This window comes from Ips typographus, linkage group LG1 (genome assembly GCF_016097725.1).
Source record: "Ips typographus isolate SLU linkage group LG1, UJ_Ityp_2.0, whole genome shotgun sequence".
Taxonomy (NCBI): Eukaryota; Metazoa; Arthropoda; class Insecta; order Coleoptera; family Curculionidae; genus Ips; species Ips typographus.
The window spans coordinates 11,017,984-11,045,008 of NC_138422.1; the positions used below are offsets into that span (position 1 = coordinate 11,017,984).

The 27,025-nt window shown below is 34.9% G+C and overlaps 1 protein-coding gene, 1 long non-coding RNA gene and 2 other non-coding genes across 4 annotated transcripts in view; 1 reads left to right on the forward strand and 3 right to left on the reverse strand.

The window, feature by feature from the left end:
- Nucleotides 1-27,025, forward strand: part of LOC145740214 (matrix metalloproteinase-2-like) — a 74,391-nt gene that overhangs the window by 18,596 nt on the left and 28,770 nt on the right. The window contains exons 2-3 of the mRNA XM_081995613.1: nt 21,261-21,430; nt 24,100-24,198. Coding sequence (XP_081851739.1) covers nt 21,261-21,430; nt 24,100-24,198 — 269 coding nt within the window. The remainder of the gene's footprint in view (nt 1-21,260; nt 21,431-24,099; nt 24,199-27,025) is intronic.
- LOC145731426 (uncharacterized) lies at nt 1,503-9,888 on the reverse strand. The gene is made up of 2 exons (XR_014178800.1): nt 9,769-9,888; nt 1,503-1,704 (listed from the first exon to the last, which is right to left on the reverse strand). It is a non-coding gene; the product is annotated as an uncharacterized LOC145731426 (long non-coding RNA).
- On the reverse strand, nt 8,171-8,262 carry TRNAY-GUA (transfer RNA tyrosine (anticodon GUA)). The gene is given in 2 exon segments: nt 8,171-8,206; nt 8,226-8,262. It is a non-coding gene; the product is annotated as a tRNA-Tyr (tRNA).
- Nucleotides 24,293-24,365, reverse strand: TRNAK-UUU (transfer RNA lysine (anticodon UUU)). Its single transcript has one exon. It is a non-coding gene; the product is annotated as a tRNA-Lys (tRNA).

Consider the following 27,025-nt stretch of genomic DNA (forward strand, 5'->3'; position numbering starts at 1 on the left):
AAAACACGTTACATTTGGTGACACTTATTTATGAACATTCGATTTCTTTATTTAATATAAAAGACCTGGTACAAATCAAATTCTCCTGTTTTCGACTAAGACTAAGAGAGTTCCTATATGTGAAAATGCTGTTTATTTGTCTTGATTATTGCTCATTATTTGTCTTAATCATTAATACCCAAATATTAAACCTGAGCAAAATATTTCAGGTAAGAACGTTGATTTTAAGGGAGACGCACCCAACTATGTTGAGGGTTGAAAACAGCAAAGAACTACAGAATTACGGGCTTAAGTATGATAAAGCAACATTCTCTGTGTCTCTGAGCTGTGCTCAGATAAGTTTAAAAACTAGGAGATTCACAATTTTTCACGTGCCCACAATATAATTCAGTGCAGGTTTTAGCAAAATGTTCCATGATGCCAGATGTTTTGCCCTTAGAATAGAAATAATGAAATAAAAGAAGAAATGAAGTCATAGTGTACTATTTTGTCAGAATTGGTATTTGTAATCTTATTATTATTAACTTTTGAAATCAGTGGTTGTAAGAATAACATAAATCTATAATTTTTGATTATGATTAGGTTAGATTAGGCTAGGTTCAACTATGGATAGTAAATTCAAGATATTACACAGACACCACTACTCAATTTCATCGTTCTTTCTATATCGTATTTGTCTATCAACTGTCAATCGACCACATGGAATTATTGTAATTGGCAACTAATAAGAACAACACTAATAAACAAAGTATCTTATTAATAATGATTTGAATTTTACATTCAAACTTTGGTTCTATGGTAACTTTCTAATAAATTTCCAAAAGTTTGATTTATTTGCAACTCTGAGTTACAATTCAATCCCACCAAACTTTGAAAAGGTGAAAGTTTACAATTTAACATCATTAACACTATTAAGACCATGTTGCTCTTCGAAAAATGGCGGAATGTTGAGTTTGGGCGTCGCCGATTGTTACATTGTCGTATGTGATGGAAGACGTCGTTGAAATGCTAAATAAACTGTTTGAGCGTGACATATTTGCATCTAATTGAACCAAACCCCGTAAACTTTTGGAAGAAACAATAAACGGCAACAAAGTTGGTTGGATTATTGTTAGCGGGGCTATTAGGCTATATTCCGACAATCTTTCAAAGCTGCCCACACCGTCTGTCTGCGAGTGGTGTTTTACCACATTTAAGGCGTCGACTGTGCCCTGCTGTCTAGTCTCTTCGTCGATAAATTTACGAGGTGTGTTATGGGTCAGCGGCCCTGCATATTACACCACTTGCAGAACAATACATCACGGGGAATTAATTTTAAATCGATCTCTCAGTCCGTCACAACATTGAAAAGCAAACGAGGCTGATTCATCTTTTAGTATTGTTGACGGGAGTCCAGGGGTCTGTCAATTTTTACCTGGAGAATTTAACCTTGGGGTTAACCAAAAAAAATCGGATATAGGAACAACACCGAGAGGGTCGAATGAATCATCCAACCCACTTAATAATGAAAATTCACGGTTTAATGAACGTACATTAAATATGCGGCATGTGTCCGCCACTACCGTTTCCAATAAAGTATCCGGCCAAATACGTGCGGACAACACTTTGTCCTATCTCTGCATGTATCGTTCACAGTGCAAGGGAAACTATCACTCTTGTCCAACGATGGCTTATCTTTTATAGCTTGGTAGGCGGCAAACTGTCCTAAAGAGAGTAAAGTGGTAAAATTTATATTAACAAAAATGTAGTTTCTGCCAACTTAACAACTGTTGTAACTTTAATCTTTTATTAGATTGGTTTTCATGCAATGGACCTGTCCCACAATTTTTTTTTATTTCATAACTACAAAGACGGATTGAAAATATTATACCCGTATTTTTTTGTTTTCAAAAATATTAAGTCTAAATAGAAAAAAAATGATGATAAAAACTACATTAATCTTATGTTTCAAACGCCCGCCGCCGGTGACGTACTACACTATCAACCAATCAGCGACAAGAAGTGAAACAGTTGGCGTGCAACAGCCAATAAAATCGCCCAGAATTACGTACGTCACATGCGCGCCAAAACAGATCTTTTAAATTTAATGGACAAATTCAAACTAATGTAGGAACATTTACGACCATAATTTTTTCTTCAAGAATATGAAAAATTAGTTTTTTGATCCTATTCTTTCGATTCCAGTCATTAAAACAAAAATTTATGATATGTGGGATAGGCCCATTGTAGTGATATGGAATTCACTCTTGATCAATATACTTTATCAAATTACAAGCTACGTGACATATCCCTAAAATGTGATTCTTGTACATTGCAAAATTTTGAAAAATACTTACTAAATTATAAAAATAACGAATTTGACAACAGTGTTGCCAAGTCAAAATATTTAATGGCGGTAGAATAATCAGTCAAAAAACGGTAGATCAAAACAAATTCATTCATTTTACATTATTATACAGGGTGTCTTTTAATAGTTGTCAACAGTTTTAATCATTGATTCGTGCTATAAAAATTGCACTTTACAAATACAGATTTTTCATTTTTTCTTTAATAATTGTTTTTTAAGTTTTGACATTAGTGACAAATATTACCTGATTTTAAAGGATAATTTAGCAAGGCAGTCACGTGTGACCATTGTCAAAAACCATAATTCTCGAAAACATGTTTTATATCAAATACTGCAAGAAAACGTTTTTAAATCCAGATTTTTGCAACTTTTGAGCATGGTTTGACAGTTATGACGTTAGTGACAGTTGTCACGTGATTGTAGAACAGTATTTAGTTAGACGGTCACGTGACAATTGGCAAAATAACGGTCATAAATCTCAGAAACACGTTTTATATCAAATACTGCAAGAAAACGTTTTTAAATCCTGATTTTTGCAACTTTTGAGCATGGTTTGACAGTTTTGACGTTAATGACAGTTGTCACGTGATTGTAGAACACTATATAGCTAGACGTCACGTGATAATTGTCAAAATAACTGTCATAGTTTTCAGAAACACGTTTTATATCAAATACTGCAAGAAAACGTTTTTAAATCCTGATTTTTGTAACTTTTGAGCATGGTTTGACAGTTTTGACGTTAGTAACAGTTGCCACGTGATGGTAAAAAACTATTTAGTTAGACGGTCACGTGACAATTGACAAAATAACTGTCATAAATCTCAGAAACATGTTTTATATCAAACACTGCCAGAAAACGTTTCTAAACGCTGATTTTTGCAACTTTTGAGCATGGTTGACAGTTTTGACGTTATTGACAGTTGTCACGTGATTTCAGAAGACTATTTAGCTTGACTATGAAGTGATAATTGTTCTAAATTCTAATAAAATTTTGACAATTCTGACATTAGTAACAGACATCACGTGGTTTTAGAGAATAATTTGCAGTAAGAAAATGACTGTTTTAAGCGCATTTTGAGAATCCTTATTAAATTTCCTATTCAATAAACTGAAAAAGTATATAAAAAGTTTCACAACCAACATAATTAAAAACGGTAGATTGTATACAAAAAAACATGAGAATGGTAGAAGAACCACAAAAAAAGTAGATATTCCGTTTTAACGGTAGACATGGCAAAAAATGTTTGACAACTCTGTTGAAAGAACTTAGAACAATGCTCAGTTTGGTAACTTTTTCTGAAAATTTCAATTTTGCAACAATGCAAAAAGTTAATAGTAAATTAGAAACACCCTCAGTTTAGCAACATGACTAACAAGTTAATATTAATCGTTATGTTTAAGTAATTTTAAAAAAATGGGTAATTTAGACATGGCAAAAAATTGACAATAATATATTATAATATAATAATATCCAAAACAGATTTTCAAATTTAAAGATTTAGAAGAATTTGCATGGTAGACAAACAATAAGGATAGAAATCTTGTTAAAATCGATCCTTACTAAAGCAAGTGGAAAATAGTATTGACTTTTACATTAGTCGTATGAATTTGATATGTGACACTATTTATTATAGTTCTACAGTCTACAGGCGTTTACTGGGCAATATTCCTTGCAACCAGGAAAAAGAATGTGGTATAAGCATGATGGCGCTCCACCTCAATTCGCAGTAATTGTCAAGAATTATTTAAACGCATCCGTAAGTCCATTATGTTCTCCGGACTTAAATCCGTTGGATTTTTTTACATAACCCAATGTTATTAATAAACACGGCTTCTGAAGAATGCAGTTAATTCAAAATGAAGTTGTTTTTTTTTGCAAACTGATGGTTATTTGAAAGATATTCGAAAATCACTTTGTTACGATTGTTGATTGATACCTTTGTTATTTCAATTTCGAATCTATTTTTTTTATCCCAATTTTTTTGGTTCATTTTACTAATCTAGGACAACTACAACAATCATTTATAGGCTCTAATTCTAGAAAGCAGAAAATGGAATTCTGAAGAGAAGTGTTGATAGAATGTGACAGAAGAATCTGACTCTTATAGTCGTTGTTTGGTTTATTGCTCTCTCAATCTGTTTAATAGCTCTAATGACATCCTAATACTAATCTAACACACGTCAGAACCGATTAACTGATCTAACGGCAATTTTCCCAAGTGATGGCTAAGTTTAAAGGTCGGCCAACCTAAAATTATCATCCGGTTAACCGTTCAGATAAGATCTGGCAGACTTGGCGGCTTGATTTGAGCGCGCACCGCCATTGCATAATCGTAAATGCCAATGTAAATTCGAGATTGAATTCGGCATTGCTTATTTGGCAGGGGTCCGTTATTCCATCTTTTTGTCCATCTTCCTAAAATGGGCTTCCCAAAGCCGGGATTGCAGCTTTTGTTTGATCGAAATGCAAGTCATTTTCGGTTTTTTTTTTTAGGGTTATCGCATTGAGTCTGTTTCGTGAGTGCTGCAAAAGTGTAAATTATCGGTATTATTGAATAGAGTTAGACAATGGGTACGTTAAGCTAAGTAAGCGAGCATAACAGACAAAACATGGCTGCTTAGTTAATTTTTAAGCAATCAGGTCCACATTTGCAGCATTTGCGTAAATCTCAGCAGAGTGGGTACTGGGTAGTTTGTAGTTGACCAACAATGCTGCAATTTACGCAAATGCTGCATATGTAGATTTGACATATCAGAGTTTTCCATATATTTTAAGTCTGTGGTAACAACGTAAATGCTTTGACTGTAAAAAAGAATGAAGCCAGAGAACAAACAACGACTTGTCCATTTTACTTCCCTGAAAATAATGGTAGGCAGTAAAGAAACGTTTGGTCAATAAATACCGGGTAATTGAATTCACGGATGACCATTTACGGATGGTGGACTGTGCTGAAAAAGTGCGCTATTTATTGTTGATGCGGTTAATTGTTTCCACTGAAAGATATACACGAACCTCGACAATTTTAACGTTGGTGCACTAAACGAGAAAAAAAAACTAAATCAGTAATCAATCCCGACGAGGCTACGGTCACTGACGGGCTATCAAGTTTATTAACTCTATAATTTTACGAGCGCGATTGCCAATACGTTAACTACATTTTAAACAAATTTTATTGTCACAATATTTGTCATATCAATCAGCCAATTCTTTGTTAACAAGTGCACGATGTGTTATTGAAATCTACGAGTGTTAATGCACCCATAAAATATTATGCAGTTAGATATATTGGACTCGGTACTAGAATAACGCAAGGCCGTAGAAGTTGATACATTGTTTCCCTGCAATGTCGGTCGTAAATTGGAAAGACCGTAAATATGGATTAATTGTTCTTTATTGGCTTTATTTAGGTTTATGCCTCGTTAATTTTTCAGTAAAATACTGACTGAGTTGTGCTGATGAAGATTGATTTCAACTGGGTGAGAGTATTGGAACCAAAATCGAGGAAAGTATAATAAAGAGAACATCATGCAAATATCAATGTCACTACTTTTGTGGCGCCATTAAATGGAATAAAACAAGCTAAAAATGCATGTGTGTCCTTGTTTTGTGTCGGGTTGTAGTGTAATTTCTATTATTGCCGAGACCTTGGAACCTATCTGCTTTGTACTACATAATTATCAAACAAATTTGTATTGTATTGTCAAAATTATAGTGTATAGTTGCCTAACCGCTGTAAAATTAACTTTGTTCGGGGAAATGCCAAAATGTATTGATAAGACCACAAATGATATAAAAAACACACCACAGAGAAAAAGGAAATTGATAGTGCCAAATACAATGAAAATGTGAAATTACTAGTTGGTTAACCAAACTTGTGTGGTGGAAATCACCAGAAGGTGAACCAAACTGTATAGTATAATATAAAGAAAGGTTATCTTTATTAATCGGTTTTTCAAATTATTTGTTTAATCTACCGGTTTTGGGTTTTTACTATAATAATGCATACGTTTAGATTTGAATAACATTTTAGAAACTACATATAAATGTTAAATTATTTTTTTTTGCACTTAATTATTATTATGTAAAAATTATCAATTATAATAAAATTTCTAAACTAAAAATTTAATGACCTTTATGGTAAAAAAGTTGAAACAAACCAATACATTACATCACTTTATTTTCTCATTAATTTAATGTATAAAGCTGTTGTTGGCAAAACAAATTAATTTTAATATATATTTCAGCGAAAACGGCGAAATAACAATTTCCTATTATTAGTCAATCATATTGTTTCCAGGAAATTTATTGCAAGAATATCAACAAAATTTAATCCAGTGTGAATACCTAATTAAAAAAAAAATTGAGTTTGGTTAATAAAGTAATACTAATCAATATTTCTCAAAACTAGATAGTTCACAAAGATTAAAATGGTGACAGTTGAATTATTATTATAATTTGAAATCATCGTATTTGGATGAAAAATTATGCGTTTTTGTAGGAAAGGCCAAGAAAGATTTATTCTTCTAAAATTAAACATTATACAAAGATTATACGAATAATTTTTAGGTTTGAAGAAAATCAGACAAAAATATAAAAATGTTAGCAGTAAGAACCAGTCTTATTAATAAAATAAAAAACAAATTTATATGAATTAGTCTCAATTTCGTATCACTATACTCTAAAGTATAGAGCCAAATCGACGTCAATTTTGACCGTACATGTACAGGGTGTCTCAAATTTAATGGTTTTACGGGGTATCTCAAAAAAACTTAATTAAATCAAAAATAAACCGTATTCCTTTCATTTAAATTACTAATAAAATTACTTTGAAAGCAATGAATTGAATTATTATAGTTTTTGAAAAGTAATTAAATTTTAGTAGTTCAATTACTTGAAAGTAATTAAATTACATTTTTCCATTAACATAATCCAACTTCTGACAGCTTCGAGCAAAAATAAGCCACACGACAACAAATACATCAAAAACAACAGCAAAACAATCATAAATAATTATCAGATTTATAATCGTAGAACTACGAACTTTTCTGAAGTTAGCCTGACAACACATTATCTGTTGTAATGTTTGCCAAAAATGTTGTGGTTTGTACAGGTTGAGGTTTTAGAAGTATAATAATTTAGACATTATCTGTTTCGAGATCTGTTTCAATCTGATGCCAATTAATGCCCTTCTTGGAAGCCAACGTTTGGGCAGACAGAAACAGAATGGAATGGTCGTTATAAAAGGTTATGCACAAAGTAAATAGTTTATACAAAGATTGCAAGATATCTCAGTTATTATTAAAGTCAGTAATTATCGCATTGAAAAGATTTGAAAGATAACCTTCACGAAATCAAGAGTTTTCTTTGAGTAGGTGTGTTCAATGCACAACGAATCTTAATTAGATATACTTTTAATGTTTTATTTTTAATAATCTCCGGAATATGGAAGCCATTCAATCACTTAAAAGCAAAGCCATCATCGTGACTTATCCGTCTTATTAATAGCGGCCAACCGAGTCAAAGGTGAAAGCCTCATTTGTGTGGTTAGTTGGTAAGACTTCCTGTTTGATGTAAACTGAGGATCGCGACATTGTTATTATTAGATTATGCAACCGGCGAGCAACGTAATTCATTAAACATTACTATAAATTAGTTCGACTTATCGATCATTCTTGAGTCGGTTAATTGACGTATTTCCGTTCACAATGTGCATTTCCGCACCGTCAGTGACAACATTGGAAGTCTAGTGACGTCTGTTAAAACCGCATAAAAATTCCAATTTGATGGTGTCACCAAAAAATTATTAATATCAAAAAAAAGTTTCCTTCGAGCCGGATTTGAACCAGCGACCTATGGATATCAACAAACGTTCACCGACTACAGTCCACCGCTCTACCAACTGAGCTATCGAAGGGTACAGATCTCTGCAAAAAAGTGTGTCAAAAAGCGGTACCACACTTGTCCAAATTGGGGCCACCTAGCACGATGCCCACGCCACTTCACTTTTACTCGAGCCTACCGCATTTAGCACTACTCGACTTTGATGCATAACAAATCAGTACCACCGTTCTTAGAACGGTATTGTTATGCAAGAAAAGTGGTACTCTTGTCTTGTGAAGTGTACACCAAAACCGCTTGATTAGGCTTTGAATACTGACCTGGATTTGCGGGTGGTACCCGACACGCTAAAAAGTAATTAGGTACGAAAGTACTATTTGAAGAACGCTAGGTGCTTCAAATATGGAGCACAAAGGCTATAAAAACACTTAACGAATCTTAAGAAGTCATCGTCAGGAACTATTTGATTTTAGCTTCAGCAGGTGAAACAATGTGGTCAAATAATGTATTATACATTTTATATTTTTTTCTACTGCTACAGGGATATTGGTTCATTCCTTAACAGTTTAGAGAACGGATAAGTAGGCAATTGCCAACGGTTGAACGAATACAGAATCCTAGACTTTCCGCAACCGTGCGATATGAAATAGACCAATCACAGACAATCTTCAGCGTGCGTAAAGAAATAGACCAATTACAGCTAATCTTGAACGTAAACAAAATAATTCTTCTGATTTTCATCCTCACTGACAGTTGGTATCAAAACATTGCATTTTGGCTTATGTTTTGAGGCAATGAAAAAGCCGTTCAAGTTTCACTTAGTGTTCAATTAAAGAATAAAAACATCTACTTATGATAAAGCAAATTATACAAACCTACAATTTACAATGAATCAAATCCATTCAACCACCGCCCTCTGTACAAGCCAAGAAGGTGGGTGCATGCCAAAAATTCCAATATGGCCGAAATATTGGTTTGACAGTTTGCATTTGTTTGTATTGTGGAAATTGAGTTTTTCGATGATTAAATTAATTTTTAAGGTTTAAAGTCAAGACTTGGGATTACTTGCCAAAGTAATTTTTGTTTGCTATTATATATTGTTGTTTATATGTTTATTGTTCTAGTGAAAGTGTAGTTTGTGTTCATTTTATTGTGTTATCACTATTGTTATTGTTCCTTCATTGTTCTATAATTTGTTGTTGGTTTTTTAACTTAAATTCTATTGCCTCTACAATATGCCGTCCACTTGTTGTTTGCCAAATTGTAAAAGCAATTTGGTGAAAGGCCCAAAAGTGTCAGTCTTTTACTTTCCAAAAGACCCTGCTCGAACCCAACAGTGGTTGAAAGCTTTGAACTGGAATGATTTTACTCCAACACAATACTCAGTGGTAAGTACAATATGTTTTCTCATTCAGTAAACTTATTGCCTCTTACATACATAGGTATGTGAGTTACATTTTGAGAGCAACAAAGGTTTACTCTGAAAAAACAGGACAGCTTTTAGAAGTTCCATTGGCACATTTACATTTTAAAAGAAAGGTCTTGGTAATAATAAAAAAACCCGTTTACCAGTTTTGCTTACCTAGCTTCAATGATTTCCAAATTTTCTTTGATTGAGCAGTTTTCACATTAGTTTGTTGTACTTTCCAGGACAAAAGGTTCTAACCAAACTTGCTTTGGCTAAAACCGCTAAATGACCGATAACGCCGCCATTAAAAGTGACATTTTACATTAAAAGTGACAATCCGGGACACCGGTCAAACTTTGGCTACGTCAAAAGTGATAATGTAAACGAGGAAACGTTTCAAACATTGAGAGTTTATTTGTGTGAAATTTGGTAAGTAATTCCAATTAGTCGTAGAAAAAATAGCCTGTAAAACTCGGGCGAATTGTCCATACCGCCCTCCTCCGACTGTTTTCATCCTCGTGCGATAGGGACATCTTTTTCACCCTTCTTGTACAATATACTGTAGTAGGCCTAACAATTTAGACAGTGAAAGTGATTTTTCATAAACAAAATGGTACCAATTTAAAACGTTATTTTTACTCAAACCAGTCTGCAAATTTTCTCCGATTTAACCAAAGTTGTATCTATTATACCATTTCCGAAATTTCCATGTTATTACCCTCATTTGGGACACCCTGTATCCAGGTTTCCATTCCATTCCATTATTTGAAAATCAAAAGTTAGTACTGTTTTTTGGTTGATCCAACAATATCGCAAAATCATAAAAATATTTTAGAATGAAAGTTTCAACAATTAGTCACAAGATACCTATCGGTTTTTCTGATAAAGTGGTCACGTGATCAACTGTGTTTATCCAAATGACGTCACATTGATTTTGGTCACCTTACACAAACCTGTCACTTACGAAGTTAATTGTCATCTTTGCCTTTTTGATTTTTAATTGTTTTTTCGTTCATAGGTTAGCTCCATACGTCTTGTACGGTCTCTTAACCTGTCGTAGACTAAAATGACATTTAAAACCTAATTGGTGCAAATTATTTCCACACTGACCCCAGTATACAGGATGGACAAAGATCTACAAATCCATCTCGCTCTTAATGGACAGTAATTTGTAAATTCGCTTAATCACGTAGCCGATTCGAAGACGTAAAAGGCCACCCGCAGTGACTGCAATGCCTTCGTACTCTTTCTACTGGAATAATAAACTCCAAGTCCATACACATCTGGTTGGAAAAACAGGAAACAAAAAATACTTGGTATTGGAGCGAACAAGAAAATGTATAAAAGGTACTACGTAATTACAACTTGTTACCCTGAAACTAAAGTGTCAGTATAATCTCGACCCTTGGAGCTTTGATGGTTATCAATTATTTGTGATACTAGAGCGAGCTTTTAAATTATCTGCTACTCTGTGACTGTTCGTTTAGATGAATCTCATAAACAATTTAAACTCACCGGGTGCCAATCCTGTGTCAGTCAATACGTGGTGTTTATTTATGGCAGCGAACAGTATTTACGGCCTGCTGGAGATCATTTTATCAATGAACCTCTGCAGGTAGTGCCAAGTCAATCCAGTTTACTATTTTTTTTTAAATTCATACAGGTTTTGGTCGATTCACTCCATTTTGTCTTATTGTTCATGTTTTTTTAAATTCATTTTCTAATAGAGAATATTAAACTCATTTTTTCTTTCCTTGTAAACTGTTTCAATCGAAAAATTAGGATTTTACATTTTTGCCGTGATACTAAAAATATAAGTGGCAACATTGGTACCTCCAAAAATTATGGTTCTAAACTTCAGCTGGAAGAATGCCAAAATCTTTAAATTTACGATATCACTTAACTCATGGCTCATTTTTGATTTTGTTTGACTAAATTTAATGACAAACAAATTTGACTACTATGATTATGAATTTGGTCGATTCTTTAGTGATACATTTTACTGGTATTAAATTTGAAATATGAAAGTTAACCGGGCTTATAAGCCGTGATCCAATGGAATTTTTTCCTTTAAAGAAAAGAAGGAAGAAATCTTATTGGACCACGGCTTATAAGCCCGGATAACTTTCATATTTCAGTTTTGACCGACCGTGAATGCCTTCATAGTCTGGTACTAAATTTGCTTCAATTTAATGCATTTCAATTTTATTTCAAAATATTGCAGACCGAAAGAACGATTACGCCTTTAACCGAATAAAAGTAAAGCTGGAACTTTAGCCATGTGCAACATCTTCTTCTTTCGGCCCTCTACACGTAAATAACTATTTTGATATCATATTTGTTTAAAATAGTAAAAATACCTGCGTATATTTACGATTTATCTTGGCGGTTGAGACACTTTTGAGAAACTTATTCACGTGATAGGTCAACGTGTGTTTACGGTAGTAAGGAATTGGATTTAAAATTAATGAAATTGAAATTTTATAAGTCTCTCCTTGTAAAACAGCTTGATCCCAACTTGTACAGCAATAAAAACCGAGTCGTTTTCTTGTCATAACGTACAAGCATCTGTTCCGTTTTATCATTCATTACCATTTCAGTTAGTACGTTTACGGCGTGTGGTCGCATTGGTTCGAACCTAATGAATTTATCAAACGCATGAATAAATGAATGCCTTCTTTTATATTTAGTCCGATATCGTTGAAGACAATCTTCGGCGTCCAGACGGAAGAATCGGCCGCAGTTAAAAATATACATACAATGCACAATGCGTGATGGCTTCCTTTCCACCTAATAAACGCGTTGGTTCAATGGTAAAGGTGGACGAACTACCGACTAATAATAACAAAAATAACCAAGTTCAAGACTTGGTTGGCAACCGTGTAAGATAATTTCAGCAATGTTGATTTAAAGGGCGTTGCCATACGATTTTTTCCTGTCAAGAAATCTTCCGTCGACGCAGTATTTCACCGGGAATGTCACGCTTTTTAAATATGACTCCCGCCGTGATGATTTATTTATCCTTCATTTTTGGTTCTTGAAGATTGAAAACGGTACGTCAAGTACAAGTTACTGCATATGGACAAAGATATTTCTGGTCAAAAATTACCAGAAAAAAATTCCACCTGTCGAGCACGTGCCACAAACTCCGGACCTTTTATTATATCCAGTTCATTGGCTGCATGATGCTGGACAGATTTATTGCAATTTATGACCACTTGAGAGCCGGACTTTGCCCAAAGCATCCCCATCATATCATTAACAATGTTAATTTTCCAACGAAGGGAAAATTGCTTTTTCCACGCCTGTCCGGCCTAATGATCTTTAATAGTGCTGGAGGCGTGTTCCGGCAGAAGCCCGTGTAAACGAACACACATGCTATTTTGATAATTAACACCCAAAATAGGGTGTAGGTCTGGTCGATGCGGAGGATCCCATTTCGAATAAACCCCTCGCTTGTGCCATGACTAGCGTTTATGGCCAAATTGTGCGTGTCCACACAATTATTAAAAATAGAGCTTTCACCCATAACTGATATTCAAAATTTTGCATTTATGTATACTTGATTTCAAAGTTAATTTAGAACCGGAAAATATAATTAAATGGACATTTATTATTCTAGAATCTAGATTATAATACATAACCCAAAACAATAACCGCATTCGCTATAAAACTACAAACGCGAGGGAGAGGAAATCATATGATCAACTGTTAAATACTGTACTCCCCTCGCTCAATAGAGCATCGAAATGGACGAGCCCCATAAAACATTAATTGTTTTTTCTGCCAGTGAAATCCACCAAAATTCAGAAATTAAACTGGTTTCGACGGGTTACATCATTGAAAAAGATTCTTAAAGCGATTTTCAACAATTCAAAAATCTAAGATTGCTTCTATAAAAATTCGCAAAGTTGTCCTCATAAAATTATGTTTATCCAACACATGACAGTTACGACTGTCATTATTAATGTCATTTTAGAGAAGTAAACTATCAAATAACTTGAAATAACACACTAGTGTGTTATAATCCATCGGCCTAACGGCCTCGTGGTATAAATCTTTCACGCATGACTAATTTTCAAGATAACACACTAGTACCATAAATAACTATTTTCCTATTCTTGGCCTTAATTTAAATTAATTATGAAGATTTTCGAATAAGTCATTAGAACGAAGATAAGAACCGCTAAGGCTGAAACAACAGTGTGAAGAACTACAAAGAATACACGATGACTTCAACCTACACAGAAAGATAAAAGAGACGGCAGGAGTATACAGAAAGACTCCATTCTCTAATGTAGAAAACGATCAGGGAGAATTAGCGCAGGATGATCTACAGCGTAAAATCATGTGGGGAAACCACATTAGCAACATTTTTGCCGATGAAAGACCTGCTGTTGAAAATGTAGACGACAAAGACCTCTCGGGACCTCCTATCACAAAAGAGGAAATTATAAGAGCGATCAATACATCCAAAGATAGAAAGGCGATTGGCCCAGACCGCATATCTGTAGAGTTGCTCAAACTATTGGACGACAAAAGCATCACAGTTCTTCAGACGATATTTAATCGAATCTATAACACAGACGAATATCCCGCCAAGTGGTTAACATCGAATTTTGTCCCCTTACCGAAAAAGAACAATGCCACAAAATGTGAGGACCACAGACTAATCAGCCTCATATTCCTTAAGATTATCCACTACAGAATATCAATAAAGTGCGAAAGAAACCTCGAATCCACACAATTTGGATTCAGACGAGGTTTAGGCACGAGAGAAGCATTAGTCGCGACTCAAGTACTGATTCAGAACTGCAATCAGATCAGAGAAAGGACATAATGCTATGTTTCATCGATTATGAAAAGGCGTTCGACAGAGTCCAACATCATAAATTGATCCAAATCCTAAATAGATTGGACATAGACCAAAACGACATCCGCTGCATTCAAAGCCTATACTGGAACCAAATGGCTGAAGTCGTTGTAGTACCAAATGGTGTAGTAGTTGGTAACGATCTCACAGAAGCAAGACCAATTTGTAGAGTGGTCAGACAAGGGTGTGTTCTCTCCCCACTTCTCTTCAATTTATATTCTGAAGCCATCTTTCAGGAAGCCCTAGAAGAACGCAACGTGGGCGTTAAGGTGAATGATGTATGGGTCAACAATATTCGTTATGCGGACGATACAGTTTTAATTGCAGATAACATGGAGGATTTGCGGGATATGCTTGGGACTGTCAGAGAATGCAGTAAGAACATGGTCCTCAATATCAACACCAAGAAGACTAATTTCACGATAATTACTCGAAAGCCACAAGAATTTCAAAACTCAAGCCTAACATATGAGAATCAACTAAGAGAGTAAATAAGTTTAAATATCTAGGAACGTGGCTGTGTGAAAGCTGGGAATCAGACACAGAAATCAGATGCCGGATTGAAAATGCCCGCAGTGCGTTCATGAAATTCCAAAAGTGCTCATCAATACTGATTTCTATCTTGGCTTGAGAATTAGATTTGTCAAATGCTATGTTTGGACAGTGTTGCTTTATGGCATGGAGGGATGGAAAGTTGGATACTGAAGGTGAGCACTATGAACAAGCTGGAAGCATTCGAGATGTGAGTGTATAGGCGTGTACTGAGGATTCCATAGACTGCAAGAAGAACCAACGATCAGGTCTTGAGAATAATCAATAAAGACCGCGAACTGTTAGACACCTTTAAAAACCGCATACCTGGGCCACGTAATACGCAACGAGAGGTACCAATTCCTGCAATTGATAATTGAGTGGAAGATTGAGGGAAAGAGAGGAATCGGCAGGAAAAAGATGTCATGGCTCCGCAACGTTAGGCAGTGGACAGGACTGAGGACAATGCAAGAATTAATGTATACCATACGTAATAAGGAAGAGTGGACAAATGTGATCGCAAACATCCATAATGGATACGCAGCAGAAGGAGAAGAAGAAGAATTAGATTTTTATTCATGCGCTATTATTAATTATTGGTATTTTGGTGCCATTTTGACAAGAAAGTGCATGTTTCATATTTTTAGAAAAATAAGCAAGTAAACAGCAAATTTCGGTACATTATAAATTCATAATTTTTCTTAATCAAGACAACCTGCTACATTGTTCTTCAATGCCAAAAAAATCTATATAGGTATATAAAAAGTATACCTATTATTAGATCATTAAATTCTGCCAACTTAGAATTGCATTTTGACATTGTACGTTGTGAATAATAAACTTTTTTATAAATGGGTCATCCTGTACATTAATACGTCACTAAATTCTGTCAAGTATAACCTGCCACTAGGAACTGTTTGGTCATTGCTAAAGGTATGCAGTTTCTGAGATACGGCCAGTCAAATTTTGCAATTACTTTCGTCAAGATTACACTCATTTTTATTTCAGTGACGCTTTTATTTTTAGCACCAATCATTCATTAGTTTCTCAAATTGACAGTTGTTATTATCGCCTCGACAGCGGCATGTCTTGATTAATAATCGTCAACAATCACTGACTTTATTCCACATCCTTATTAAACAAATTAAGGCAGCGCCACTGTCACTTTCGCCATTAACCGCATACAATTTACATCAAGTAAAGTGTCTTTTGACCAGACACTCGCGTGCAGACTAGCCTGATACGCATCATTTCCTGGAAACAATAATTCGACTTAATCAAACAAATTTGGAAATTGAACTTGGTAAGACAATGACTGTGACACACCGGGGAAGTATAAAAGAAAACTTGCATACGATTTAGGTGTTCGACAATAAAGCTGCTCTATACATAGCTTTATGCGTCTGCAGCAGCTTCTAGTAGACAATAGGGCACTTAATCACAATAAAATCTGCATAAATAAGATCTGGCTAGGTATATTTGTGCTGATAGTCCACGGCCACTTAAAGAAAAACGTCTGGTCGCATTACCACAGCGTGTGCATGAGACAATACTCTATGAAGTAATTTAGGATCCGTGTTTAAATTAGACATGTCATAATCGGATATTTTAAAAACTGACGCTTCTATTTATGGGAATCGAGCCGGAGATGAAGATGAAGGGACATTAGCGTCAGTTACACTGCCAGATTTGCGCCGGGTAACGACACAAATGCAAAAAGATCACCAATGCTAATGTTTAAGGTTATGGAAGTCAAGTTTATTCATAAACTTGAAAGCAACCTGCAAAACACGATGAGCACTTAGTCGTCGGCACATTTGAAAACCATATTCCGTAAAACTAAAGAGGTCAATGCGACGTGCTATCGGTTTAATTTGCATCCCAAATGAGACTGAAATAAATCGCTATTGCCTTTCAGGATGCAGTTTTGCTCTGTTTGGACCTTAAATCTCTTTCTCTCTAGACGGGCAGACTGTTCCAGACAGGTATATCGCATAAACAAGCCGCATTTCCAGATATATTTACATAAGAAATCTATTTCGGTTTTGCGAACCATCCCTCGCCAGATCACCCAGACAAATGGCCGATACAAAGTGCTTTTTAACAAATTGTCTTCGAGATTTCTGAAGCCTGTAAGGACCTAAAAACACCGTCTGGTTTGCTTTAAAAGTGACCCAGTTTTTTTTACTTTAAAGTAAACATTATGTAGGAAAGTCAAACAGGATTGAATTTATGACTTTATGCTTTTATTGCTGATGGGTACGATATCATTCCGAGATTATGCAGTTCAGGTTTCAGTTAATTTGTGTGTTTTTAATGGATGTGCAATTATTGTTTTCAATCATTAAATTCGGAACCAAAATCGTTTTGTAGGGTGAAATAAAAGTCCATATTTGAAGTTCAGAATTATGGCTTTTTGAAATAACTTACAGTCTGAACTGAATAAATGACTACGTTTATATCGTAGGCTGTTAATCCGATCGACAAAACGGAATTTTGGATTATTGGATCCGTTCGAAAGATCCGTTAGGATCGAAAAAGATCACTATTCAAGCAGAAAGAGATGACAACATATTCGTAATTGTTGTCTATCAGCAGTGTCACAGATGTTACAGAAATATAGGTTTACCTATAAAAAACCTATACCTTGTCGGCAAATCAACAAAGCCCCAAATCTGTCAAAAGAAAACAAAACTCAAAAAGTTTGGTAATTTGAATTTGAGATTAATAGTACACACTTCAAATAAAAAAATGACAATCGTCCGTCAAATTAATGTGTCAATGTCAAGTTAATCCTGTTTACATCGGGCATCCATGGCATGAACGTCACCGTTTCAATCGGATAGAGCATTTCAATCCTGTTATTATTTAGGATTGACTACTGTCAGTCCGAATCGTTAATCCGCGTCTCCAACTAATAATCAGCGGAATATGTCCAGCTATAGGCCATACCCGTTGTCAATGCCACGTGAGCATTCAACCAATAAAAGCCAACAATTTCCGATTTTCAGTTGGAAACCAGTTTGAAATTGCCTCTACGAACATGGTCGGATCGAATAAGCGGATTCAATTTGCTCGATATAAACGTAGTCGCGTATTCCCTGTCATATGTTTGGTAAGTTTCAAAGATAAACACAAAAAGCCACTTCAGCGCAATGTTATTAACCTAATAAAGCTGCAAAATCGCAAAGTACATAATAGAATGTCGCCAGAGCCTAATGAAAACTATACTATAGTGTAGTGAAAAGTTCAATGTCTGGGGCTCTTAACCAGACTGTTATTACATTTTACTCTTTGTGCTTCTTTTATGGCAATTGGCGTAAATAGAGAGCTTTGCTAGAAAGGGACGTGTTTACTTTCGTCCAGACCATAAATCCCTAATGCGTTTCTGGCATTCTGGCTCTTTAAGAAGTTAACACACAGAAGACGCTTGGAATCTTGGAAATAAGCGGACAGTGTTGCCAACCCTTAAATGATATAATTTCATCAAAAACGTTTTAAAAACCAGATTTTGCTAAAATCCTACAGATTTGTTGAAGGTTTGCTCTTTCTTGTAGAGAGAGCAAGAGTGTGCACTTAAATTGCTAAGAAAGTTTTGTCATTTTATAGCTTCATGGAAAAGATTTTGACAGTTTCCAAGTTTATGACACATTGAAATATAACTAAAACCAACAGATACACGTCACGAATGTCAAATATTTTTGTTGGTATTGGCGTTTCAAGTTAAGATCGCAGCGCCAGTTGAACTAAAATCGGGAGACCCGTTCCTAACCTAACATTATGAATAATATGACACACTGTCACTTCATGTGCTAAATTCTTAACCAAAATCAATGTAAACAATCAGAGAAATTACAGCTGGGATGCCCGAAACTGTTTTCATAACTGATCACCATAGGCACCGCCTTCTCTACAAGAAAGCCAAGAAGGTGCATTCCAAAAATTCCAATATGGCCGAAATATGGAATTGACAGTTTGCATTTGTTTGTATTGTGGAAATTGAGTTTTTTGAGAATTACACGAATGTTTACGGTTTAAAATCAAAACTTGAGGTTATTTGCCAAAGTAATTGTTGTTTATATGTTTATTGTTCTAGTGAAAGTGTAGTTTGTGTTCATTTTATTGTGTTATCACTATTGTTATTGTTCCTTCATTGTTCTATAATTTGTTGTTGGTTTTTTCAACTTAAATTCTATTGCCTCTACAATATGCCGTCACACTTGTTGTTTGCCAAATTGTAAAAGCAATTTGGAGAAAGGCCCAAAAGTGTCCTTTCCTTTCCATAAGACCCTGCTCGAACCCAACAGTGGTTGAAAGCTTTGAACTGGAATGATTTTACTCCAACACAATACTCAGTGGTAAGTACAATATGCTTTCTCATTCAGTAAACTTATTGCCTCTTACATACATTGGTATGTGACTTATGTGAGTTACATTTTGAGGCCGCCTGCATTTTGAGAGCAACAAAGGTTTACTCTGAAGAAACAGGACAGCTTTTAGAAGTTCTATTGGCACATTTACATTTTAAAAGAAAGGTCTTGGTAATAATATAAAACCCATTTACCAGTTTTGCTTACCTAGATTCAAGGATTTCCAAATTTTCTTTGATTGAGCAGTTTTTACATTAGTTTGTTCCTACTTTCCAAGACAAAGGGTTCTAACCAAACTTGCTTTGGCTGGACTTTATTCGATATAAAAAGCCATATCTATACATATCTGGATCAGGAATGAAGAGTTCTTTGATTTTTCACTCACAACTTCTAATCAACTACACGAAAAAATAAAAAAAAACATATTTTCTACTGCATCTCCATAGGTTTGTGTACAAAAAAAAAATCCGATAACGCCGCCATTAAAATGACATTCTAGGCTTTCTTGTTAAGAAGGCGGTGCCATAGGGAGTATCTCTTATCTTGAAACGCCAATAACTAATAAGTTCAATCAGGGGGTTGAAACTTTGAAAGGTGGCCTTGCAACACGAAAAACCTGACGGCCCGGCCCGCTCAAACTCTGCGTTGTCAGAAGTTGAAAGTTGCCAAAAATGTCAATAATTCTGACAATTGACATTGATTTTGAAGGTTTTGTGTCGGGTTCGGGTAGTGTTTTGTTATTCAAATATTCAAAATAAATAAAAACCTAACGCATGAAAAAAGAACTGGGATTATGGTTGTTTTTTAACCGAATAAGAAGCAAGTAGGGTAAGTTTTTTTAAAAGATACAACTGGCTTTCAGTGGTCCGTTTTTTTAGTTCAGACTTATTGAATTATGTTCTAACTCTATTTTAAGAATAAACCATTCAGAATTTGTCTTGTGGTGCAACTTGGTCTATTGAAATGATAAAACTGGTGAAAGATCCTGAGGGCCGGATGCTCTAGTTGTGTATTATTACTGTTTTGATTGTGAGTTTCTAAAAGGACATGTTACAGTCAAAATATTATTATACAGTCAACTTTAAATAAACTATAAAAAGTTAAAAAGCTTACCAATTATTTACAAATATGAAATAGGTGGGTAATGGTGCAAAACCCCCCCCATTTACGTTTACGTCAAAAATAGTTTGCTCGTTCGACACCAGATGGCACTCAGATAGCTTTTTTGTGTTTCACTTTTTTAAGAATCCGCATTTCTTAACCTTGTGTGTTTTGTGAGTTATATGGAGCGTTGAATAAGTATTTACTTAGGTTTCCAAATATCCAAATGTAGTTTGTCAATTTGACAACACTGTATGCATGGGAAGTCTTAAGACTCACCAAATAATAGAGAGATATCGCCAAGGCGATCGATTGCAGAGTGAGTAATAAAACTACCCCACTCAATTCGAGTATAGGGTGTGTAATCATAATATTGATCGGTTTGTACGCCACTGGATCATGAAAAAAATACTGTGCGGAGATTCCCCGATCTCTAAAAATAACAAACCATTGGCATGGCAAGAAACGAAACAAAAGGTCCCAGAAACCGACAGCAGCTGTCAACATACCGCTTGTGTTATTGTTGAACTCGTTAGCATTGGTTCAAGAATAATAAGTGGCGACAGAGTCCTAATTAAGTTTTTACTTCTTTAATTGCAGCTTATTTTTATGCTTAATTATTGTCAGGCCATGTTGACAAATTGAATTACACGAAACACACTGTGTAATGTCGCAGTATAATATAATTTCCCGACAATGGCGAACGCGCCACTCTTTCCAATGTGAACTAAGGCGCCATCTATGTACAGCCTGCCGTAAACGTAATAAACTAATTGAGGTTTCTTTTACAGCAAGACTATTTGATCAATTTCGGGTACATGGCGCATACGCGAGATGGCGCCTTCGCTTTAAGGACGGAGGATTCGGTACGAGAGGCAATTAAAGAGATGCAAGCATTTGCAGGGATTCCTGTAACTGGAAAAATGGACGAGCGAACGATAAAACTGATCAAAACGCCTAGGTAAGTTCATTTAATTGTTATTTTTTTTATATATATTTGTTACTAAACAAAGTAAGAAATTATGCACTTTTTCAAAGAAAATTTTCACGTTTGTGACACATATCTAGATTGATTGATGTGAAGTAACATAACAGGTGTTCAATAATTGTTATGGTCAGGTCGCCTATGGATGGCAATTGCTAGAACGAGAGAACCACAGCCAACTATGACCATAAGTTTTTTTTTTTTTTTTTTAACTTTCTTTATGGCATTCACCACTAGGGTATTCAGCCAGGCCAAGTTAGGTTAGGTCGAGGGTGGCCTACGCCACGTCAGAGCTTAAGCTCCTCCTCTTAGGTCTGACCAAGAAGTCAGCAAGACAACACAACAAAGGCTTCAAACTCCTCCATCCGAGCTCCTCCAAAGGTGTGACAGCTCCCCCAGAGCCCGGAAGCGCGAAGAGTTTTTTTCCTTGAAACACTTAAAGGCACGATCCGAGCAAAAGATGTAGTCCTTCCTCGTGGAAACTATAACCGTCACTGTCACATCCACGTGGTCTTCTCCTAGGTTTTCACCCTTTCCACCTCCTGGAAGTGCACCGCACAAGACAATTCCCCGTAGACTTTTAGGAATCGACATTTCCACTTAGAGCTCCCACCATCTCCACTCGACCGGCTGCGGAGTTCGGTCGTCAACTTCAAATTTCTCTGTACACCGTTTCAAGAAACGTGGTTTCTTAGCGACACAAAATGGCGCCCACGAAACAGACGTGCGATACGTTTCAAGTTGAAAACCGGACTCCTCCATAAGTTTTATTGAACATCCGTTATTTCAGCCGCTTCAGTTGTCGGTAAACTTTAAGAGATGGCGCTAATACAGCTCGTCATTGCAGACATAGTTGCCAAGTTTTGCAGTATTTCAGTTAAATTACTCGTATTTTGAAAACTAAACAAGATAAGAATTTCTGGTTTGAGGTATCGATAATAAAGATTTTATTTATTTTAAAAGTCACAGGACTCTTTTTTTAACGTCAAAACAGAATCCTGAAGGTCACGTGACCATTTTTTAGTTTTAAACTGATACACTAATGCCCGGTTGTACAACCACAGTTCAAAGATCGGTTCAGTTGAACTTTGCCATATGAAATGCATTGCTGTCAAAGTGACGTTTCTAACTTGAACCTGGTTCTAATGTTGATCTACTGTTGTACAACTGGGCCTAAATCACGTATCTATTTGTAAGATTTTAAAACGTCATTTTTAACGTCACTTGACAGTTTTTATGTTTAGACAATTTTTTTCAAATCGCGTGACTTTTTCAACGTCAAAACAAATCCTGAAGGTCGCGTGACTTTTTTAAGATTAAAAATGGAATTTATAATGTCACATGACAATTTTAAATTTCAAAATGCCATTTGAAGGATCACGTAATCGTTTTTCAGTTTAAACTGATATTTTTAAAGACACGTGACCCTCTTTACAGTGCAAATGACCACGTGACAATTTTCAATTATTATTTTAACGTCAAAACAAAATCCTAAAGATCACATGACTGTTTTAGATGTCAAAGTATTATTTGAAGAGTCACCTGACTCATTATAATGTGCAAATGGTCACGTGACGATTTTCAAAAATAAAATATATTTTTAAAGGTCAAGCGACTCTTTACAGTTTATAAAGTCGCATAACGATTTTCAATAATCAAACATTTTTTTAAAAGTCACGTGACTCTTTTTTAATGTCAAACCGAAATCCTTAAGGTCACGTGACTGTAAATAGCGAAATAATGTTTAAAGGGTCACGTGCTCGTTTTTCAGTTTAAACTGATATTTTTTTAAAGACGTACGTTACTCTCTATACATAATGCATTTTCAATTAAAAACGTGTTCACGTCAAACCCGAGTCCTAAAGGTAACGTGACTGTTTTAGATGTTAAAAATATTATTTGAAGAGTCACGTGACTCTTTTTACAGTTCATAAAGTCGCATGACGATTTGCAATACTCAAATTTTATTTTTAAAGGTCACGTGTTTCTTATTTAATGCCAAAACGGAACCCTGAAGCTCACGTGACTGTAAATGACAAAATATTATTTGATGTGTTACGTGACTATTTTCAATAATTAAATTAAATTTTAAAGATTAAGAGATTAAGTGACCATTATTTAGTTTTAAACTCTAAATCTCGTGACTCATTCATACTGTTTTGTGGTGCCATCTCACGCTGCTTACTTAAATTAATTTTCAGTTCCATTGCCACAGTTTGTCTGTCATCTTTAGAAGGTTTAATTAAACAATTCAGTTATTTTCAGCAAAAACAACAAATATCATTATAGTTCAAGTTTGCTTGAAATAACCCACCATTTAAATGGGTTTTGCCATAAGAACCAGAAATAGTTTGAGGCAAAAATGTACCAAAATGACATATTTTTTGTTCTAAATAAATGAAGACATTATGCATTTTTTCAAGGAGGATTCTTACGATTTTGAAAATTTATCCAGTTTTGAAAGATCATTAATTTAGGCCAAATTAATAAGTAATCCGGCAGTTGTGGTAGCGTTCTTCATATTGTACATGTTCTGATTAAATTCCGTATAACTTTCCTTATGTAAATAATTTATTTACATAACACTTTCAATTTTGGGTTGACAAATTGAATTCTTTTAACAAATAATTTTGTGTTTTTTGTAGATGCGGCTTGCCTGATAAAGAAATTGGACTGACGTCGGGACGACGGAAAAGATACGCTATCCATGGTATGAAGTGGCCTTATACGAATTTAACGTGGAGGTAAGCTTGAATTTTGCTAAAAACTATTTAAAGCAAACACCAAAAAGTAAACCAACAAATTAAAAAATTAATTTTAAAATAAAAAAAAAAGTATCGCCCGAGCAGGGACTTGAACCCTGGACCCTTGGATTAAAAGTCCAATGCTCTACCGACTGAGCTACCCGGGCTCTGATAGTAATTTCGCCTAGGTCTATAACACTCGACGTGAATACATGTTGTATACCAACAGAAGGCATATTGTTTAAATCTTAAAACTGTAATTAACAACACGTTTTACAAATTAATCATTAAATGACGTATTATTATTGACTTGAAACTTAGATTTTGTTTCGTACAGCTTGTACAGGGTCTTTCACTGGGGACTGACCAACCCCCCTTTTTGGGCTTCCCTGTATGTAGGTAATTAAAAATTAAAGAAACTGAGATGAGTTAAATCAAAAAATTAGTACCACAATATTCCTAACCTTCAAATAGAAGAGTATATGGTATGGTGGTAGTAATAATGGTGTTTTTTCTAATGGATCGCCCGGTATATTTAACTATTTTCGAAATGTGCTCGAAATTCTGCAAATATTTTTACAAAAAAAATAATACAATTTTAATAATTTTTCGAAATTTGTTTTTTGACGAACCTTGTATATTGATAAAAAAAATTATAGAGAGGACCATTCTTTAATTATAACTCTGGAATCATAGCCACAAACAAATGATGGTAGAATATAAGATATGTTTTATAATTTTACAACAAACTAAAATAAAATATTAAGAAATAAAAGAAAAAAAAAGAAAATTTTGTGGTAACTTTTGGATTCAACTTTTTAAACTACATTAAATGGCTATTTCAGTTTTTTTAATGACATAAAGGACATAAAGTCAGAAAAAGGGGGTTGGTCAGTCCCCAGTGAAAGACTGACCTGTACAGGTTGTTGGTAACTGTTAATCTGGGAAATGCACCAGATTAAAAATTTTCAATTAAAACATTACCTTACAACACATCATTTTGTTTTCTGTCAACCGTGTATTAACAGTCTTTTTTAATGGACGATTACGAATGCAAAATTGTTCATGAATAAGTCCCATTAATGCATTATCATAGGAAACTAAATACCTACACTCAGAGTATATTGCTATCTTTTTTTATTTGTATTAAACAGAGAGAAATAGACGAACATTAGTTATCACTACTTTAGTTCACAGCCAGCAATACAAATTATTATTATTAAATTTTTTCTGTTTTTACACAGTGTACAAGTTAAAAATTATAAATTAAAATATGATACAATTTTGCTGAAGATGCTCTACGATTTCCGTTTGTGAATCGTGATAAAAATGTAAAAATAAATTACTGGAATTAAAGCGTGGAATCAGTGTTGTTTAGTTGTTAATGATATTCCGTTAGTTAGTGAAAATTGTCTAAAATAACTGCAAATTGTCGACTAAATCAGTTTTTATTATTTTTGAATTTTTTTAGGCGTTTTGACCTTAAAAATTGACTCGTACGACTTAAAACAGTAAGTGAATTTTTATGATATTTTTTATAGACAATTTTAAAACGACTGCAAATACTCTGGTAAGTCAATTGTCACAAAATTGTACTATTTTTAAACGATTTTACTTTGAAAATAGACTAGAACAACTGTAAGCCATTTTTTTTAGAATTACTGCAAACTCTTAGTGGGCTTTCACACCAAAGTAGTATGCCACGTGCGACATGCTGCCAGGAAGCAGGAAACATGCTACTTATTTTAAAACATGGTATGTAAATTAATGTTCGCTTTCATACCGGAGAAGCAACATGCAACGCTATTCCGGTATGCAACCGACCATTAATTTATATGGGTTTTAAAATAAGTAGCATGCTTTCTGCTTTCAGGAAGCATGTCGCACGTGACATGCTACTTTGGTGTGAAAGCCCACTTACAGCTTACTGATCTCAAACAAATTAAATCCAATCCTTTGTCATCAATCAGTAAAATATCTTACTTACTGTTCTTCATACTTCATATACTATTACAACGCGTTTGCCTTCGTATTATGTTCTGGTAAATTAAATGTTATGGTTTTAGCAGGCACTCGTTTCAGTTATTAAGTGGAAAAATAAATCGTTTCCAATTCGTACTAAACGTCCGTCAACGGCCACTTAACATATTTTTCGTGTGGCATATTCCACTTACAAATCCATATGGGTTTGACACCGATCCAGAGGTGCGGTTTAATTGGAATGCCCACTCAATTTTGACCGGACAATTAAGTATTAATTAGCAATATTTTCAATTAGCGGATCTGGTGACGCGCACGTCACATCCAGGTTAACAACGTTGCGATTATTTCGGATCGGAGGGAGAGAAAAAAATGAAACGAGGTCGATTTCGGATTGTTCTGGATCCGAACCCTTTTTGATAACGGGCGTCCCGTTCCGGGAATCAATTAATTTTTGCCAAATCCCATAGAAATCTACCAGACCTCGAAGCCGGGCACCTTCGAAAAGGCGCGCGTTTTTCTAATTAAAATTTTCCCGCATTTTCGTTCTAATCGAATCTGCAAATCCGCTACTAAATGGAGCCGGGAGCCGTGAGAAATGGCGGCCAAGTCAAGTGAAAAATTAGATCAATTATTCGCATTTAATTGTGTTACGTACTTGTCAGTAGACTTGAAATATCCGCGACATATTCCGTGAGTTAATCCAAAAACGTTGTTTTGTCGCTCTAAACTGCTTAACGACATGATACATGTGGCACAAGTATGCACTTAAAAAAATCACTACTCATTTAGAATGAACGCTCATTTTCACATTGGATTTCATTGGAACAGTTAAGCTACGAAAGTC